This window comes from Chinchilla lanigera, unplaced genomic scaffold, assembly GCF_000276665.1.
Source record: "Chinchilla lanigera isolate Chin_1 unplaced genomic scaffold, ChiLan1.0 scaffold00050, whole genome shotgun sequence".
Lineage (NCBI taxonomy): Eukaryota > Metazoa > Chordata > Mammalia > Rodentia > Chinchillidae > Chinchilla > Chinchilla lanigera.
Genome location: NW_004955451.1, coordinates 1,900,695 through 1,921,448, shown reverse-complemented (window position 1 = coordinate 1,921,448; position 20,754 = coordinate 1,900,695). Strand labels below are relative to the sequence as shown.

Here is a 20,754-nt window from a genome sequence, read left to right as displayed (position 1 = left end):
GCTTTGCCGGTGAGCTAAATCCCCAGTCCCTTAATTCTTTTTTTCATGCTCTCCCCTTACCCTTCTTTATGGCAGAGTAGTACTCCACTGTGTATAAATACCACATTTTCTTTACCCATTCATCTGTTGATGAACATACAGGCTGCTTCCAAGATTGAGCTATTATGAATTCTGCTACAGTAAACATGGGTATGAAGGTATTACTGTAATATGACATGTTTAACTCTTTCAGGAATATACCTAGAAGGGGAATGGCTGGGTTCAATGGACTTTCTAGTTTTAATTTTTTTAAGGAACCTCCATACTGATAGCATAGTGAATGTACTAGTTTGTATTCCCACCAAGAATGTAGAAGGGTTCCTTTTCCCCTTGAAGTCTCACCAGGTTTTGTTATTATTTCTGGAGTAAGGTGGAATCTCACTGTGCTTTGATCTACATTTGTCTAATGACCAAAGATGTTTGTCCTGAGTACTTTTCTCTCTCTGCTGAGACAGAATACATGATGCTCAGAATTAAGTAAGGAAAGGTGTATGTAGTTCACAGTTTGTGGAGGTTTCAGTCCCTACTCAGCTGGCTCCAAGGTAGAGTGGCCCATGGCAGAGGGCAACAATTCATGGTAGCAGAAAACAGCAAAAGCAGCAAGAGCAAAAAGGGAGGAGCAGCAGTGAGCAAGCCCCTTTCCCTCCCTTATATTGTATGCAGGCTCCTCACCCTGAATACAATATAAGGGTGGGTGTAGCACTCATACCCATAATTCCAGCATTGGACCATGAGTCAATCAAAAACTCTAGAAGCCCACCCCATGACTGCATGAGGCTTTGAGGGGACAGCTAGACACAAACCATAATGTGCTGAACATTTTTTCATATATTGATTGACCATTTGTACATCCTCTGAGCAGTGTCCATTTCAGTTGCCCATCTTTTTAATTGGGTCCTTTTACTTGGGGGGGGGTTGAATTTTTTTTTTAGTTCTCTATGTGTTCTAGGGTATTAGTCCTTTATCCAAGGAATAGTGTGCAAAAATTGCTTCCCATTCTGTAGATTGTCTCTTTACACTGGTGGTTGTTCTCTTTGCTGTGCAGAAGCTTTTTAATTTGATATGGTCCCATTTGTTGATGCTTAGTATGTCTTATACAATTGGGGCTCTGTTCAGAAAGTCCTTGCCTATCCCTGTGTCTTCAAGAGTTATAACTATTTTATCTTCCAGGAGATTTTTTTTTTTAAAGAGTAAAAGAAGGATAACATAATAATGGGGGGGCTTACCAAATGACAGACAAAGTGGTAGGAAATTATCAATGGTTATTGTTTTACATATTGTTGTCTACAAGATAGTTTCTCAGGAAAACAAATAGACAAATGATAGTGAGTTACAGACAAAAGAGGTAGGAGATTATCAATAGTGGTTGTACTATAGTTTGGTATCTTCCAAGTGGCTTCTAAAGAAAATAAATAGAGCTATACATGAGTGACCTATTGAATAATCATTAACTATTCTCAATGGTTGTTGTAGGAAACACATAATAATAAACATGCTCCAGTAGATTTTTAGAAATCTCTGCTTCTATCATTTCCAATACTTCAGCTCAGTGGCTTTTAATTTCTTCTCCCTCAGTGCCCCACTGATTGGCTTTGAGCGTGTTGGGAGTTTTTGGATGCATTTTGTTGCCTTGTCATGTTTCTGGTGTGTGTGTGTGCGTGTGTGTGTGTGTGTTGAGATTTTCAGGCTGATTATAGTGGACTTTGTCGCTAGAATGCCAACGCTTTTAGTGTCTGCTTTTCAGTGATGTACTCTGGGCATGGCTGACTATGAGCCTCTGGCCCTGTCCCAAGATCTAATAAGCTCCATTAATTTAGGAGGGGAGGCTGCATTATAACTGACCCAGAATCCAGTTCTCAGCAATAGGCTGCAGTACTGTTTATGACACAAAGGCAATCTAGATACTGGCATACAGAGAAAAACAATTAATACTAACAACGACGCCACCCCAGCAATAAAAGCAATCACAGTGTAAAAGACAAACAGGTCATTGATGTACCGTAAGAACCAGGAGCTTACCACCCTTATAGAAATGAGAACTATAGTTATATACTAAGACAAACCAAATATTGATATATACTTTCATGGTTATACTAATAAAGATGGAAAGGGGAACAGGATCATGAAGAAAGTAAGATTTGAAAAGTTAATCAATGGCAGATGAGAAGAGAATTAAGTTAAAGTCACCTATTATGGATTAAAAGGAAATAAGTAAACAAAAAAGAACAAGCAAAAAAAAAAAAAAGAGGAAGAATAAAAAAACAAGGAAAAAAATTAAAGTAAGGAAAAAAACCAGCCTCCCCAAAAAAGAAGAAATAAAAAAAAAAATGAAAAAAAATCTAAAAAATAATTCCTCTGTTTTTGAATGAATGCCCCTCTCCCCAGGATCCGCAGTCTTGAGATACAGAAAGCAAGTTTTCTCCACCTCGAGTTACAGCCTGTGGATTTGTGAGGCACTCCCCAAAGGCCCTTCTGTCCATACACGCCAGACTGTGGCAACTGTCCAAGCTTGGGCATGTTCTTGCTCACGCTGGTCAATAGGAAAAGCAGTAGAACCACAGGTCTCTCTCTACTGGATGTAGCAGCGGGGCTGGTGTTCCAGCGGAGGGAGAGACTTACTGTCAACACTTTCAGATCCAGAGGTTTCCGAAAACCACACTTGCTGGCCCTGGATTCTCACAGGCGGGGTAGGGCTCCACATCCTTCCTGGCCTGAACTTAAAACTTCTGAGGGGCTCTATTTTTAATCTCATCCACACCCTCCCTGTGGCTGTCTCACCTAATCACTCTGGTAGGATAACACTGGAAACCCAGAAATGAAGTTGTTCTGTGGCTGTCTTAAACAATTAACCTCTTCCCCAAATGGCTCTTTTGTTTTGTTTTGTTTCTTTCCGGTACCAGGAATCGAACTGATGACCTTGCGCTTACCAGGCAGGCGCTGTGCTGCTGAGCTAAAACCCCAGCCCCTCTCAAATGGCTCTTGATTAAACTCTCGTCAGTATGGTGGAGACTGCACTGGATTTCTTCTAACTCTAGCCTTCGGTGGAGTCACTTCTGGAGTAAAACCCATGCTATTTTTGTTGTTTACAATAGCCCTCAGCTTTTCTTGGGGCTAGCATGGCTTGCCTGGTCTGTTATTTTTCCCCAGAGGTGCTAACCCTCTGGGGCTTGCTCTCTCTCCTGGGACACTGGCTTCTTCCGTGATCAGGGAGGTGAGTTCATTCGTCTTCTGCTGCCCTGTGCAGAAGGGAAAGCAGAGTGGGCTTGTAGTTGGTGGGAGGCCATGGCCAGGGCATGGAATCCATGGGCACGAAGTTAGTTGAGGATGAATGTGCAACTTTCGCGTCTGCAGGTGTGGGTTCCAGCGCTCGGTCTGGTTTTCTCGGGAGGCACGGGGAGGGGGGTTGCTCTTTAGAAAAGGTCTTGTTTCAGTGCCCAGGATGAGATCAAACTTGCAACTCCTGCTCAGCTTCCCAAGCAGCTGGGACTACAGACATTTGCCCCCACAGCCAATTATGAGTTAACTAATTTTTCCATGCTATAAAAAATTTTGTTATTATTTTTAGTACATCTTTGTCCTATACAGTGGTTACTGTGTACTGCATCTTGGGGAGCTGGTACATGTACAAATTGTCTCTCCGTGAGATTTCATGTTTAAAATAAAAATTTTCTTACAGAATACAACTAACCACAGCAAAATTATATATTGCTTTAAAGGTTTTTTTCCTACATTACTAAGACAGGTGTGCACTCTGAATTTTTTTTTTTTGAATTTTTAATTTAAATACAGAATACATACAAAATGAACCAAATATCCAAGAATATGGTTAAGTCAGTTATGACTTCTATTTGGTAAACTATGTAGCAATAAAAAGTGAATAGGGCCAAACATGGTGGCGCACGCCTGTAATCAGCACTCAGGAGGTTGAGGCAGGAGGGTCACTCCAAGTTCAAGGCCACCTTGAAGTGCACAGCAAGACCTTGTTTTTTAAAAAGGGAACTGTAACCCCAGCACTTGGGAGGCTGAGGCAGAAGGATCGTAAGTGTGAGCCCACCCTGAGCAATTCAACAACTTAGGGAGACTGTGTCTCAAGAAACAAATAACTTTAAAAGGGCTGGAGATGTGTGAAGGCACTTGGCTTAATTCTCAGTACCACCCAGCCTGCAAAAAAAAGAAAGGAAAAAAGAAAGGCCAAAATAACTTGCATCCATTATATTACCAAAGTGTGTGTGTGTGTGTGTGTGTGTTTGTGTGTGTATACATAGATTTTTTTTTTTTTTGGTACCGGGAATCAAACTCAGGACCTTGCACTTGCCAGGCAGGCACTTGTGTTATGAGCTACATCCCCCTCCTTTTTTTTTTTTTGAGACAGGGTCTTGCTATGTAGTAATTTAGGCTGACGTTAAACTATGTGGGCCAGGCTGGCCTCAAACTCAAGACACTCCTCCTGCCTCAGCCTCCCAAGGGCTGGGATTATAATTTTATTCATTTTTAACTGCTACATATTTTAACAAATATTTGTAAGTCATAACTGACTTAATTATATTCTTGGATATTTGGCTTCTTTTTTGTGTTTTCCGTATTTAAATTAAAAATTCAGAGTACAAGAATGAGTGTTATGTATTTTGTTATTACTCTCAAGCATGTTCCTAGCACAATTTACTATACACCATTAAAATGAACCACCACCACCAAAAATCTGGCGACATGAAGAATTATTCACTGATTTATTAGATGAACAAACATACTCATATAACTGATGAAAACCATACAATATAAAATAATTTAAAGAAATGTTGGAAATTAGCAGCACCATCTGTTATTGAAATAGCAAGAAAAACTTCACGCATTTTAAGCAAACACTAGAAGAAGGTTACTATTTTACAACCTAATAATGTTGGTCTGGGCTGACTGAGAAGGGCATTGTTTTAGGCAGACACACCTTCTATGCTGAAGATCCAGTGAGTGTAACTGGCTGATGTTTTAGAAAATGCTACTGAAATAAGAGATACTGCGTAGAACTTTAATTGGAACACAGAGACTAACATCCAGCTACTTTAGCATGGCTCAATACTTCTATGAAAAATTTAGCTCTGAGTTATGAAATTAGAAATAAAAAATAATTTTTAAAAGATCCTAGTAGTCTCTAGGAAACATTAAGTGGGACACAGGTCACTATGAAAATACATCACTTTTCCAGTCTGCTTAATAATTTACTTTAAAAAGGTGTATTGTTTTCATCACGTGTGACTTATACAAAAATGTTAATAAGCATTTTAGAAAGTCTAAAATGTATTTCTAAAATCTAATATTCTTTCGATTTTTTTAACCATGTAGCCCTGTTGTCACAATTATTGTATATCAGAGTATGAGACTGAGTTGTGTAAAAGATACAAATTTACACACATTTTACAGCAACTTATGCCCTAACAGCTACAAAATTCACATTGATCATACAAGCACATACAAGGCCAGGATAAAACTGTTAAATTCTAAAAGGTCAAATTGTATACTCTTTATTTTGTCTCCTTAAAAAAAGTTAAACTCTGCACCAAATTTATTTATTCTTTATTTCATTTTATTTTTTGAGACTGGGTCTTCTATATAGTTCAGGTTGCCCTTGAACTTGTGGTAATTCTCCTGCCTCAGCCTCCCAAGTGTTGGGATTACAGGCGTGTGCCACCACACCCATGATGGCACCAAATTTAAAAAGCCCTCATATTCTGTTTGGAAAAACCCCACTTCCAGATACATTTCAGCAAACACAAACAGTTTTCCTGTGCTGATGCAGTAAAGGATTGCCCATTTTCTTCTGGCCCCTAAGTCTGCGTCGCATGGTAAGTTTAACAGAGTTCTTCCGCTGTGAGGTTGTGGGGAGGCTTGCAGGTTGAGCACTACTACTTCGGCTTAAGCCATTTCGTCTATGCTTCTTCATAAGTGGGCCGGAGTTAGATTCTTCTAATGTCCTTTTAAAGTTTGCTGGAGGGGTTCTTTCAACTTCTTGGGCCTTCATTTGACCAGGAGTGGATATCTTTAAATTTTTTTGGTCCAACATAGTATTTGTTGAATTTGTAGGCACAAGGCCAACTGACAGGGTATTGTTCAAAGAATCATGTATCCTTAAAGTTAGGGTTTTAGTGCAGTTTTCCTCAAGTGGCTCTGGGTCTTTTGAGGGTATGACTACAGCCTGGACACTCCCTCGAGTTATCTCGGTTGGGATCTCTAACAGATTCTCTGAGAAGGCATTACTGCGGACGAGGGTAGGTATATGGTCTTTAGAGTTCAGCCTGGGCCACGGATCCTCTTCCAGTGACTGAAAAACAAAAAGTAAAACAAATTATGCTCAGCTCCTTAAGAAGGTATTAAGATGTCAAAAATATGATATGCATTCACCTTTTTGTTTAATACATATCTTCTGATCTCTTTACAAGGACATATGGGAGTAACCTGGGTAAGAGGAAAGTAATATAAAGGTAACAATGACACTGAACCCCCCCGCATTCAAGATAATAACTGAAATAAAATAGACTATCCAAAATCAGTTACAATTCATGTGGTCACAAGTATTCCTGTCTACAGATATGTAAGCAAAAATAAAGATACAAGCATTATCCAAAAAATATAGTGTGCTTAAATAAAAAAAATTATAGTAAAAGAATATTTATTATAGTAAAAGAATGTAAGCATGCTTATCCCATCATTCTTGCCACTTTCTTTTGTTTGGGGCGTGTGACTTGAGACAGGGTCTAGCTGTGTAGTTCAGGCTGGCCTTGAACTCATGGCAGTGGTCCTGCCTTAGCCTCCCAAATGCTGGTGCGCCACCACACCTGGCTTCTTGCCACTTTCTGAAGCAGCTCTCAAACCCTCTTTCATGAGTGTCTTTATGAGGTATGATAAAAAATGTAGTGAATGCTGCTGCCTGATGCTATCTAGTGGAAAGGTAGGCATGCAAAAAATATTACAGTACGTCTTCATCCACCTTATTCCCTGTATGTGGCACTGTGCGAAATCTGACCCTTTCTTGAAGTCAAAATGTCCAAGAAAGGTAAACGTTTTGAGTCAATTCAGGACAATGAAGCAGCCACACTACACACAACTAAAGACACAAAAGACTTCCAAGACTGCTTAAACCAGGCATGGTAACTCATGCCTGCAATTCCAGCACTTGAGAGGCTGAGGCAGGAAGATCACTGAAGTTTGAGGCCAGCCTGAACTACAAAGTGAGTTCAAGGCCAGTTGGGGTTCCATAGTGGGACCCTGTCTCCAAAAAAAAAAAAAAAAAAAAGGAACTGCTTCAGAAAGCACCAAGAATGATGGGGAAAGTGTTCAAAAGTGAGAATGATGGAGTTGGGCGTGACGGTGCACACCTGTAATACCAGCATTCGGGAGGCTGAGAAAGGAGGATCACTGTGAGTTCGAGATCAGCCTGGGCCACAAAGTGAGCTCATGGCCGGCCTGAACTGCATAGTAAGATCCTATCTCAAAATGAAGAAGAAAGAAAAAAAAAAAAGAAGGAATATTTTGAGGGGAGTTAATAACAGCCTTTTACTGTTAAAAAGATCTTCTGCTGGGTGTGGTGGCACATGCCTTTATCCTGCCATGCAGGAGGCTGAGTCTGAGGCCAACTTGAACTACATAGTGCGACTCTGTCTCCAAAAAACGTACACAGTTATCATTATTAATTTTTGGTAGGAAAAAAATATGAGTAAAAATAAAAACAAATATTTGAGTTCTTTAAAAAAAAACAGAAAAAGGAAAATGTATCCATTTAAATTTGCTTCTCTGCGTATCTTAAACTCATTCACATTAAAATGGAAATTGGAATAAAGTTTCCTATTCATGTTACCAAAGTAGTAGGTCTGAGGTCTATTTTAACATAAGAGTCTAATCTTGATTCTGTATGACCTTGTTCAGACTGTTTAACCTCTCAGTGCTAATATGCATAAATTGGAATCATAATATCAATACTATTGGAGTTATGAGGTTCAAGTGAAATATTACAAATAAAGTGCTTCACAAACTTTTAAAGTTCTTTATAAATGTCTACAGCATAAATTCCAAACACTGGTATTCCTCAGAGGCCACAATCATTTTTCTATTAAATGCTACACACACACACACACACACACACACACACACACACACACATTTAGATTAGTACTGGTATAAGTAAGACTCTCAAGCAAGTTACATAACAAAGATCCATTACTTTATTGAACCTAGTTCAAAGTCAAAATCCTGTTTTATCAAGAATTAAAAATTATTTTTCGGCAACACTAACCAAATAAATTCTGGCTACTAAACATAACTTAAAAAGGGAAGACCATATACCTTGACTGGTGGTGTAGAACACGGAGAAGGATTTGTTACACAGGTTTCTTGACTGTTGTAGGAAGGGCTGTCAGTCAGGTTCAGATAGAGCTCATCTTCATTGGTGAAGTCTCCCTGATTGTCCACTCCCGGCGAGATGGAGATTACTATAGCACTGGTGTTATCTGCTCGAAGCATACGCTGCCTCCAGCGCCCTAGTGCTCGATTCACAAGCATTTTGGCACAAGACTGGCCATGTTCACCCTATATTTAAAAAACAGGAGGATATTAACTCACAAGGTCTTATGGTTAAATTTCACTCACACATCTTTATTTTTTTAATCAAGAAACTTGGTATTCACTAATACTTTATAATACCAGGCATGTTAGTAAATGCTTGTAATTCCAGTACTCTGAAAGCACAATAGCAAGTTCAAGCCCAGCTTGGGTAGCCCCTGTCTCAAAAAAACTGCAAAATACAAAGGGGGTGTGTTTAGGGGTATAGCTCAGTACAAATGCCCTGGGTTCAATCTCTACTATGAGACAAAACGAATGAATGAATAAACATAATTCACAAATAAGACTGTAAGAAATGTTCAGAAACTCATTGCAAAGGGCCAGTCTCCTCCTAATGACAACTTCTGATGCTGAGCATGGTGACATGCACCTGTAACAGCTATTTGGGAGGCTGAGGCAGAAGGTTCACAACAACTTCTAGGCCAACCTGAGTGACTGAATGACTTAGAGAGACATCTCAAAATAAAAGAGCTGGGAATGTAGCTCAATGCAAAGCTATATCCTGGGTTCAGGCCTCACTATAGACAAAAGAAGCGGGAGGGGATAGGAGAGACCAGTTGTGGTGACACATGCCTTTAATCCCAGCTACTTGAGAGGCTAAGGCAGGAGGATTTAAAAGTTTGAGGCAAGCCGTAGCAACCTAGTGAGACTGTATCTCAAAATAAAAACTTAAAGGGCTGAGGTTCTAGCTCAGCGACATGGGTACCTCTAGGTTCAGTCCCTAGTAGGTTTTTTTTTGGGGGGGGGGGCGGGCGGAAAGGGAAGGAAAACAATGTAAAGGGCTGGAAATGTAGCTCAGTTGTAAAGCACCCCTGACTTCTAAGCCCAATATTAAAAAAACAAAACTGACTGAGTCACTGCTCACCGTCAAGTATTTTTTCTCCTCCTGATCCTGGCACATCGAAACAGCATCTTGAGGTGGAATCATATTCCAAAGCCCATCACTCCCCAGGATAATATACTTGTGCTTCTGGGGATCGAGAGTGTGGACACTCGTGTCTGGCTCTGGCGACACCACAAATTCACCACTGAAGAAATCATAGCTCCACAGATCACCTGAAGACGAAGAACATAAGCAGAAAGTTTTAATTCCAAGCTAACAGCATCACAACACACTAAAAAAGAAAAGCTGCACGTTAATTTCCATAGAAGTGGCAAAGCAAGAATATTTTTCAATCCTTTTTACTGGTACATACATGTTTGCAGTGCATAATGATCACATTCCTCATGGAGAGTGGGTACATGTACATGACACATCTCAATTTTTTTTTCATCCCCTCTCCCTCTATCTTTTGGTACCCTTCCCTTTTGCAAAAGATCTATTTCCTATTATCTATCTTTTATTTTTCTCTATATTTTGGGTTTCTCATATAAGAGAAAATATGTGATGGTGGTGCATGGCTGTAATCCCAGCACTCAGGATGCTGAGGCATGAGGATCGCTGTGAGTTTGAGGCCAGCCTGGTTACCTGGGCTACCTAGGTTAACTTGAACTACATAGTGAGACCTCAAAAAACAAAACAGAAAAACAGAATAGCAAATATGTGACATTTAAGCTCATGTGTCTGATTTATTTCACTTAACATTATGGTCTCAAGGTACATCCATTTTCCTACAAAGGACTCCAGTTTATCCTTCTTTATGACACAGTAGTGTACCATTGTGTATAAATATCACTATCTTTATCCATTCATCTGTTGATGGACATACAGACCATTTCCAAGATTTACCTACTATAAACTGTGCTGGAATAAACATGAGTATGCAAAAATAAATAAATAATTAATTAATTTAAAAAAACATGAGTATGCATATAATATGATATTTTTAACTAACTCTTTTGGGAAGATACCTAGAAGGGGATAACTGGAATATTTATTTTTGGATTTTACATTTGAAAATATTAAAAATTTAATCACAATTAAAAATATCTCAGCAGCCGGGCATGGTGGTGTACGCCTGTAATCCCAGTACTCGGGAGGCTGAGGCAGGAGGATCATTGGATCCGTGTGAGTTCAAGATCAGCCTGGACTATAGAATGAGCTCAAGGCTATCCTGAACTGCAGAGGGAGACCCTGTCGCAAAAAAAAAAAAAAAAAAAAAAAAAACTAGAAAAAACTCAGCAAACTAAAAATAAAACTAAACTTTTTTTGGAGTGGTACACTAAGACAAGGTCTCATTTTATAGTTTAGGCTGGCCTTGCATTTGAGGCAATCCTCCTGCCTCAGCATTAGGTGCCACCACACCTGGTAGGAAACCTTCTTAACCTGATAAAGAGCATACATCAAAAATCTGCAGCAGGGGGTGGGGGCATAACTCAGTAGTAGAGTGCTTACATACCCTGCTTGAGTCCCCAGCAAAACACACACACACACACACACACACACGGAGAGAGGATTCTGCAGCAAACACATTACTTAACACTTACAGGTACTATTAAAAGTATTCTCCTTAAAATAAAAGGAATAAGAAAACAATGCCTTGTACCATTTTCTTCTAATACTAGGCTGCAGATACTTCTCAACACAGTAAGATGATAAAAAAAAATAAGATGAATTGAAAAGGAAAAAACAAAGCTATCATTATTTGCAGTTTTCTTCCTTTCTTTTTTTTTGGTGGAGGGGAATACTAGGGATTAGACCTAGGACTGTCCCCATGCTAGGCAAGCATTCAACAACTAAGCTACACCTCCAGCCCTTTTGAAACTTAATTTTGAGACAAGTTCTCCCTAAATCATCCTGACTGGTCTCAAACTTTCAATACTCCTTGTCTCAACTGCCCCAGTAGCTGGGATTATGTGTGTATCACCACACTTGATTTCAGTTCATTTCATTTGTACATGGAAAATCCAGAAGAAATTAGAAAGTTTAACAAGATTATTAAATACAAGCCTAGTATACAGACATCAGCTGTATTTCTTTTTTTTTTTTAAATTTTAAAAATAAAAGGAGGAAAATACTAACGGACAGACAACATTTTACAAAACAGCAAAGGATCAGTACAGACAGTACAGAGTTACAAACAGAGTGATAGGGAATTAACAATGCTTGTTGTGTATTTCTATATAATTACAAAAGATAGAATATATACATTTTTAAAACAACCTGATATAAGGTATTTAGAAATAAGTTCAACAAAAGTAATACAAACCTTCTATGGAGAGATTATAGAAATAGATTCTGACACATTAAAAAGATTATTTAAATAACTGGGAAAACAAGCCCATTCACAGAGGAAGGCTTTAAATATTATAAAGGTGTTAATTCTTCCCCCAAATAAGTCAAAGTAAATGTCATCCCAACCAAAACCCCAAAAGAACTTTTGTAGAATTTGACAAACTGATTCTAAAATGTACAGGGAAGGACAGAGAGTCAAAATTAATCGAAATAATTTTTCAGGTTTTTTCAGATATTGTCTCACTTTGCTATGCAGTCTAGGATGGCCTTAAACCCTTTTTGTGAATAAAAGGAAGCTCTCTCTGTCTTTTCCCTTCCTTAAAACTTCCCTATTGGCTCCCACCAGAAACACTCACCGGTTCAAACATGCTCACAGTCCAACAGAAGAATAATTCAAATCAATTACTCCTCCTAACCTAGCAACGTTCACTGTCACCTAGCCCTCTTCAAAGAGGCAATTCAACTGTCAGGAGTAGCCAGAGAACACATGTGACCACTAAAAACCAACTACAATCCACACAAGCTTACAAAGGTATTTACCTCTTTAGACCACCTAAACAGCGCTGCCTGGCCGATAAAGCTGAATACTGAGATAGCTAAGATAATACTGAGATAAATATTAAAGTAATAACTATACAGTGCATAAATGATATCCAAAACTTTTCCAAAAGCACTTTTCCCCTTGGTTTTTTGTTTGTTTTGTTTTTGTCTTTTTTTGAGACAGGGTCTCGCTATACAGTTCAGGCTGGCCTTGAGGTCACTTTGTAGTCTAGGCTGGTCTCGAACTTGCAACAATCCTCCTGCCTCAGCCTCCTGAGTGCTGGGATTACAGGCGTGCACCACCACGCCTGGCTTCTCTTAGTTTTTGGATATTATTATTATTCCAAATAAGAATAATTTATATAGAAGCAAAGTCCTTAATATGTGTAAATTAAGTTTTAGGAATAGGGGTTGGGGAGATAGCTCAGTGGCATAAGCTCCTGCCCGGCAAGCACAAGGTCCTGAGTTCGATTTTCAGTACCAAAAAAGAAAAAGATTTAGGTACAAAAAAATTTTCAATTTTTACTCTAAGGCAGATAGAAAGCCTTACAGAAAGGTCATAATTTCTTGTACTTAAATTAACATTAATCTTTGTGAGGGGGATACTGAGGACTGAACCCAGGGCCCTGCACTGAGCTATATACTCAGTCCTTATTATGTATTATTCACTGATACAGGATCTTGCTAAACTGCCCAGGGTGGTATTGAACTTGCACTGTCTCCCGGGTACTTTGGGATTACAGGAAGTCCCCAACTTACAAATATGAGAGTTGTGAACTTTCACAGGTGTACTGTATAAGGACTTGCTTTGTTGGCTTATAAACTAATCTGACTTACAAATAATTCTCCCAGAATGGAACTTGGTTGTCAGTGGGGGGTTTACTGTGCAGGCTTGTACTGCTGCTTCCAGCTCCTTAGCATCTTTTTAAGTTTGAATATTTTTGAGTAAATTTCTATTTGGACAGGTAACATCTACAAACGAACAGAACCCAAAAGGTAAGAAAGGTATTCAGTGAAAATTCTCCCTTTCCATCTCTGTCCTTCCCAGTTCTTCATACAGAGAACAGTATTATTCTTATCCTTCTGGAGATGTCCACGCATACGTAAGTATTTATGTATATAGCTTCTGTTTAACCGTTTCTTCAAACTTGTAATAAACACTCAGACTGCAACTCTCAAATCACTGGTATCCAGTATCTTGCCAATCTCTAATTCTTTTCTTCCTCCCTAAAACCTCAAAACATTCCTAGTAGGGATTTTTCCTGCCCTGGCCCTGGGGACTTTTTTTTTGGGAGACAGGGAGTCACTCTGTAGTGCAGGCTGGCCTTGAACTCATGGTGATCCTCTTACCTCAGCCTCCCAACTGCTGGAACTTCAGGGGTATGCCACCATACTTGGCTTTATTCAGTATAAAACTTGTTTTTGTCATAATGTTTTGAGGCTCAAATTACTTAACATTTGCTATTAAAAGTTCCTAGAGGCTGGGTGTGGTAGTGCACACCTATAATCCTGGAATTTGGGAGGCTGAGGCAGAAGAACTGCCATGAGTTCGAGGCTAGCCTGGGCCACATACCGAGTTCAAGACCAGCCTGGACTACACAGTGAGATCCTGTCTCAAAAAACTGACAATGAAGAAATAAATAATAAAAATAAAAGTTCCTAGAATCAACTTTTAACAAATTCATCATATTCACACCTAGTTCCCTTATTCTGCCAAACGAAGGAGCCTACAGGGCTTTATCTAGATCAAATATCTAGGGTCAGAATTGGGTATTTGGTTAGGTGCAGTGTTTGCTCACCAAAACAGGATCACAAACATCATTTCTGTGGGTCCTTGAAGCAGAAGCCCTGGTTGTGGCTCACGTGGTTGGTTGCCTGTCAATGGCCATTTTTCATTTTCCCCCTGTAGAGGGCGCTCAATGACACCTGACAAGAGAGCCTTTCCTCAGATTCCAGCACACAGCTTGCTCCTGTGGTACCTGGCAGCCAACAATCCACAGGACACCCAGAAAATTTCAGCATTCACACCGCTTTGTGTGTGGCTTCCCATGAAGTTTTCCAACAACTTTCCCCTTCTCTAATCCATTCTCAAATCTGCAAAGAAGATCATCTGCTTGAAACACAAATGTAGCATGGATGCCGGTAATGACCTAACAACTAGGTAAATAAATTTTATATCCTCGAACTATATACATACTTCGTTGGCTATGTAGCCCAGGCTAGCCTCAAACTCAAGGCAATGTTCCTGCCTCAGCCTCCTGAGTACTGGGATTACAGGCATGCACCACTGTGCCCAGCTACATTTTTCTCTTCCTTTTTTTTTTTTTTGGTACCTGGATTCGAACTCAGGACCTTGCACTTGCCAGGCAGGCGCTTGTGCTACTGAGCTATATCCCCGGACCTTTTCTTTCCTTTTGAGGCAGGGTCTTGCTACACTGCCAAGGCTAGCCAAGAACCCAGGGCTCAATTCCGTGGTATTGTAAAGAAAGGAGAGAAAGAACAAATAAAAGGAAAATAAAGAAAGGAGGAAGAAAACAGCTCTCTTGGAAATATTGCTAACATTCTATACTTAAGCCTGGTACCTTATACTCCTATTAAATTTATTATTGATGTCAGCCTGTCACTTTTTTTTTGAAAGCAGGGAGTTACATTTATTAAAGGTAGCCAGGCATGGTGGCGCATGCCTGTAATCCCAGCACTCAGGAGGCTGAGGCAGGAGGATCACCATGAGTTTGAGGCCAGCCTGGGCTACATAAGCAAGTTCAAGACCAGCCTGAACTATACAGCGAGACCCTGTCACAAAACAAAACAAAACAAAACAAAAACATTTATTAAAAAAAGGAAAAGAAGTCCACTCTGCAGAGCAAGATCAACTTATCACCTTGTAAAAATATTAGAATAATTTCAAATGTATGAAAAGTTACAGAGCTGGGTGCACATCTGTAATCTTGAAGTTCTAGAAGAATGGTAAACCAAGAGCATCACAAATTTGAGTCCAGCCTGGACAATTCAGCAACAATGAGACCTTGTCTCAAAATAAAAGAAAAAAAATGGGTGGTGATGCAGTTCAGTAAGAAATCCCTGGGTTCAATCCCCAGTAGTGCAAAAGAAAAATCGGACAACAATTACAACAAAAATCCTATTGCCTGGGGGATTGCTCTATTGCCATTCTTCCAAATGAACAGCCTATGGAGAAACATTTTAGTATCTTGCTGCCTAAGAATTTTTAATATTTGTATAATATAGAAAGCAGCAGACTATCACTCTATTTCTTTCCCCAGGTAATTAACAAATATGAAATAAGCTCTCTCCAAATCTACACCAATCTACTAATCAATATAAAACGCATTCTGTAAGGAACTCAGGTCATCAGTATCTAGTCTCTGTCTCTTCACTTTCATACCATCCCAATCAAATCCCACAGAATATATAATAAATGATCTGGTAGCAGTTCATAAGAAATAAAACATGGAGCTGGGTGTGGTGTGTGTGTCTGTAATCCTAGCACTCAAAAGGCTGAGGCAGGTGGATCGATGAGAGTTTGAGGCCAGCCTAGGATATACAGTGAGTTCAAGGCCAGCCTGAAGTACATAGCAAGACCCTGTCTCAAAAAAAAAAAAAAAAGAAATGTAAGATGGAATCTGAGCTTAACTGGCCAGCAATGGGATATGACTATTGAAAGTTAATCATAGAATGCCAGGACACATAGCAGGAAATAATACAGGATGACTATCACTTATTCAAAATGCTTGGAATCAAATGTGTTTCCATTTTTAATTTTGGAATACTCGTATATACATATTGGTTTATCTTGAGGTTGGGACTCCAGGTTAAACACAAAATTTATTTCACACATAGCCTAAAGGTAATTTTATACAATAGTGTTAGCTTGTATTTTGAATGTGACCCATAAAAAGGGGTCAAGCATGGAATTTTCCACTTGTGCCATACTGTTGGTGTTCAAAAAGTTTCAAATTTTGGAGCATTTCAAATTTTGAATTGTTGGATGAGGGATGCCCAACCTGTATTTCCAACTGGTGGGATCACATCTTACAGATGGTCTCAATTTTGAAACCACATCTATTGAGGAACCATGTATAGCGACATGACAGAAATAGTCCTGCATCACGTAACAACATTTCAGTCAATGACAAATCACTCTATATGGCAGTGTCTCACAAAATTACAATGGAGGTAAAAATTCCTATCCCCTAATGACATCATAACCATCTGTCCTAGCACAATGCATTATTCACAAGTTGATGGTCATGCTGGTGTAAACAAACCTAATGAGCTGCCAGTCATTCCTAAGTATAGCACATACACACGCTATTATGCATAGTATAAAACAATAAATGACTATGCTACCAGTTTATGTGTTTGCTATAATTTTTATCATGACTTGAGAATATATTCATTTTTCTTCTTTTAAAAAAAGTTTCCTCTAAGTTTGCCATGTTACTCCAGCAGCAGCCTCACACACCTCTTGTTTACCACACCTCGAGTCCATCCAGGGCTACATCAAGTGGCTGGCCTGTACCATCTAGATTTGCGTCATACTCTATGATGTTTGCACAACAATGAAATCACCTAAGGATGCACGCTGCAAAACACAGCCACATCTTTAAACAACACACAACTATATAATGGAGCACCTAAAGTCAGTACTCTAGCCTACAGGAAAGACCAGAGAAACATGGTAAACAACTGTTAATTGTCATTATACAACAGACATTGCCTTGTTTTCGTTTAAGACACAGAATGAAGGACAATATCTGAAATATATGAAGTAACATGGAGGCAAACTTTTAATTCAATAACATAATAATTAGAACTATTTAGTAATGTAAGAGTTTGAAATATTAAGTAAAGATTACTTCAGATATTCAAGCAGGGATTCAATGACTTGTCTGGACTGCTCTAAACTGAAAAATCTCTCCACTTGAAACACCAACAACAAAATCAACACAACCCTATTCTTTAGTAATATCAACTCCTTCCCTCTCATGACCCCTCTCTAGGCTCACTAATGTTACACACAGTTGTAATCAATCTGAAACTTATCCTCAACCTGAAATGTAAGCAGCAGCAGTTTACTATTACCTTTCCATCTCTTTTTCATTGCCAACAACTGGAAGAACAACTGTATTACATGCTATATTATAAATGACCTGGGTAACTTTGCCTTCTAGTTCCACAATAACAAATCTACAAAATAAGCCAGGTGCCTAGAATCTTACAACAAGCTTCTAAAGGATATCCTTGCCTCCTTTACGCATGTGCGTATATGTATGGTACTGAGATTCAACTTGGCCTTAACACTGAATTATATCCCTAACCCTTTTATTAGTTTTTCTTTTGTTTTGAGACAGGGTGTAATGGTTGATACACTGTGTCAACTTGAGCAGTTTAAAACTTAACTAATGGGGCTGGGGATTTAGCTCAGCGGCACAGCGCCTGCCGGGCAAGCGCGAGGTAGTGAGTTTGATTCCCAGTACCGGAAAACAAACAAACAAACAAAAAAACTTAACTAAGCAACTCAGCAAGGGGCCAGGGTCCTCACTTTGTAAACATCCTTAGCCTGTGCAGGAGGAAGGCAGACAGATGGTGCCAGTGCTATACCTTCCCTAGGGCGGGTAGCCTGCTTACAATGTGTGGGAGGAAAAGAAGCTTGCTCTCCCCTCTTTTTGCTCTTGTTGCCTTTTTTGTCTTCCACTGCCATAAATGGTTGCCCCTCAGACACGCCACCCTGTCTTGGAGCCATCTGATTTCAGACTGAAACCTCCATGAACTGTGAGCTAAATAAACCTTTTCTCCTTTAACTTTGGGTGTTGGGTATTTTGTCTTAACGAGAGAAAAGTAAGTAAGACACAGGGTCTTGCTAAATTGCCCACACTGGGCTCCTATCTGTGATCCTCATCCCTCAGCCTCCCAGAGTACTGGGGGGAGGGGGATGCACAGCTCTGCCTCCAATTTTATTTCTCTATACTCTTGGCTTTATAGCAGACAACATGGTCCTTAAAAACAAACTAGATTGTGTCATTACCCTACATCAATAAATATCAATAACAGTAACAGCTAACTCACTTATAGGGCACTCACTATGTACCAGGCACAATTTTAAACACTTCACACACATTAAGTAATCCAATAATCACGACAGTATGAGAGAAATACCTTCTATGGGTTAGAATGTTTGTCCCTTCCAAACTCATGTTGAAATTTAATTGTACTGCAATAGAATTAAGCAGTGGGACCTCTAAAAGGTGATTAGGAGCCTGTAATCTCAGCACTCAAGGAGGCTGAGGCAAGAAGAGTCCTGCCTGGGCAATTCAGCTAGATCCTATTACAAAATAGAAAGAGCTAAGGATGTAGCACAGTGTAAAGGCCCTGAGTTCAATCCCTAGTACTGGTGGTGAGAAAGAGAGAAAGAGGCGCTGCATCCTCGGGGTGGAATTGACGCGTTTTTCTTTTTTCTTCTTCCCTACCCATTTAGTACTGGGGATTGCACTACAACCCCATAAGCTTTCTTTTTTTTGAGATGGAAGTCTCACTGTTGCCCAGGCCGGTCTTCCAGCTCAGGCAATCCTGTCACCTAGGCCCCTCCCACAGCTGGGACTATGTGCCACAGGCACACCTGGCTCCAAAAGCCTTTTTTTCTTTTTTCTTTTCTTTTTTTTTTTTGGTACCGGGAATCAAAGTCAGGATCTTGCACTTGCCAGGCTGGCACTTGTGCCACTGAGCTAAATCCCTGGCCCTTTCTTTTTCTTTGAGACAGGGTCTCTCTATGTAGTTCAAACTGGCCTTGAATTCACTGTGTATCCAGGCTGGCCTCTAACTTGCAGGAATCCTCCTCCCTCAGCCTCCCAAATGCTGGGATTACAGGTGTGCATCACCATGTGTCTGTAATCCCAGCACTTGGGAGGCTGAGGGAGGAGGATCTTTGAGAGTTCAAGGCCAGCCTGTGCTACATAGTGAGTTCAAGGCCAGCCTGAGCTACATAGCAAAATCCTATCTCAAAAAAAAAAAAAAAGGCGGCCTTGTAGGATTTAGTTCCTGGCCAGCTATTTCTTCACTATACACCTTACTTTGGCCTACACATTCCTTCTACTCCTGGTAAATATCCTCTTCTCTACCCTCACTTTATATCTTCACCTTCGCTCACAATGGAGTACTCCTATGCCTCAAAGATACAAACTAGTAGGCACTGTGGCTTCTCTACTAGAATTCTAGGCTGTAATTTCCAGCTCAGGTTAATTTAGGCCTAAAAGGCTACTTAGAAGAAAATTAAGTTGCTCCCAGAAATAAACAAGCTACAGAACAATGTATAGAAACAGGGGACTTCTAGGCAAAAAACAAACAAACAAACAAACAAACCAAAAACCCAACTATATCAACGGGGCACTGTCAAAGGACACCAATGTCACTAGGATGAAGTAATTATTGTTTTTTAGTTCTACAAATCAAGCACAAGGCCTCATGGATGCTAGGCAAGTGCCCTACCACACACCGCACTCTCAGCACCGCCTCCCCCACCCTTTTTTTTTTGAGGTAGGGACTTGTCTCGCTATGCAGTTCAGGCTGGCCTTGAACTCACTATGTAGGACAGGCTAGCCCAAAACTCACAATGATCTTCCTGCCTCAGTTTCCCAAGTGCTGGGCTACTGACATGTATTACCACACCTGTCTTCTCAGCCCTTAATTTTCAAAAAAAGTTTTGTTCTCACTTGATCCAAAATCCTAGTACAGAGGGTCTGATTGCCATAATGGCACCATATGCCTGATCTTTTGCTATGTTTTCTAAAAGGATTTGACTTGGAATGTTTATAATAAGACTGAACATAGTACGGATGACAGAATTTCCCAAAAGAAAACCAGTGTTTTTAGTAGGAAGACAGAATAAATACTCTATCTCCCCCAACCAAACAAATATACTAAATGCCTAAGGGCCCTTGCATAGTTATGGTTCTGCTTTTTTTCTTTTTTTTTATATTATTTTAAAGAGTAAAAGAAGGATAACAGTAATAGGGGGGCTTACCGAATTACAGACAAAGTGGTAGGAAATTATCAATGGTTGTTGTTTTACATATTGTTATCTACAAGACAGTTTCTCAGGAAAACAGACAAATAATAGTGAGTTACAGACAAAAGTGGTAGGTTATTATCTATGGTTCTGCTTTGATCAACTGCGTAGGTGGTCTCAAATTTGCAATTCTCCTGCCTTAAAAGTCCTGGGGTTACAGGCATGTGTGGCCACACCCAGCTTCATCTTTTCTAAATAGTTCTCCCCTACCTCCCAATATCCCTTCTACCAATTACAGGCACACCACCTATTTAATTTCTTCTTCTTTTCTTTCTTTCTCTTTTTTTTTTTTTTTTTTTTTTTTTTTTTT

General features: G+C 39.7%; 1 protein-coding gene across 1 annotated transcript in view; it reads right to left on the bottom strand.

The window, feature by feature from the left end:
- Window positions 1-5,654: 5,654 nt before the first annotated feature.
- Window positions 5,655-20,754, bottom strand: part of Ppm1d (protein phosphatase, Mg2+/Mn2+ dependent, 1D) — a gene marked incomplete at its 5' end in the record, with an annotated part of 37,685 nt that continues 22,585 nt past the window's right edge. Inside the window, 3 exon segments of the mRNA XM_005393964.2 lie at window positions 5,655-6,352; window positions 8,371-8,613; window positions 9,512-9,702. Coding sequence (XP_005394021.2) covers window positions 5,795-6,352; window positions 8,371-8,613; window positions 9,512-9,702 — 992 coding nt within the window.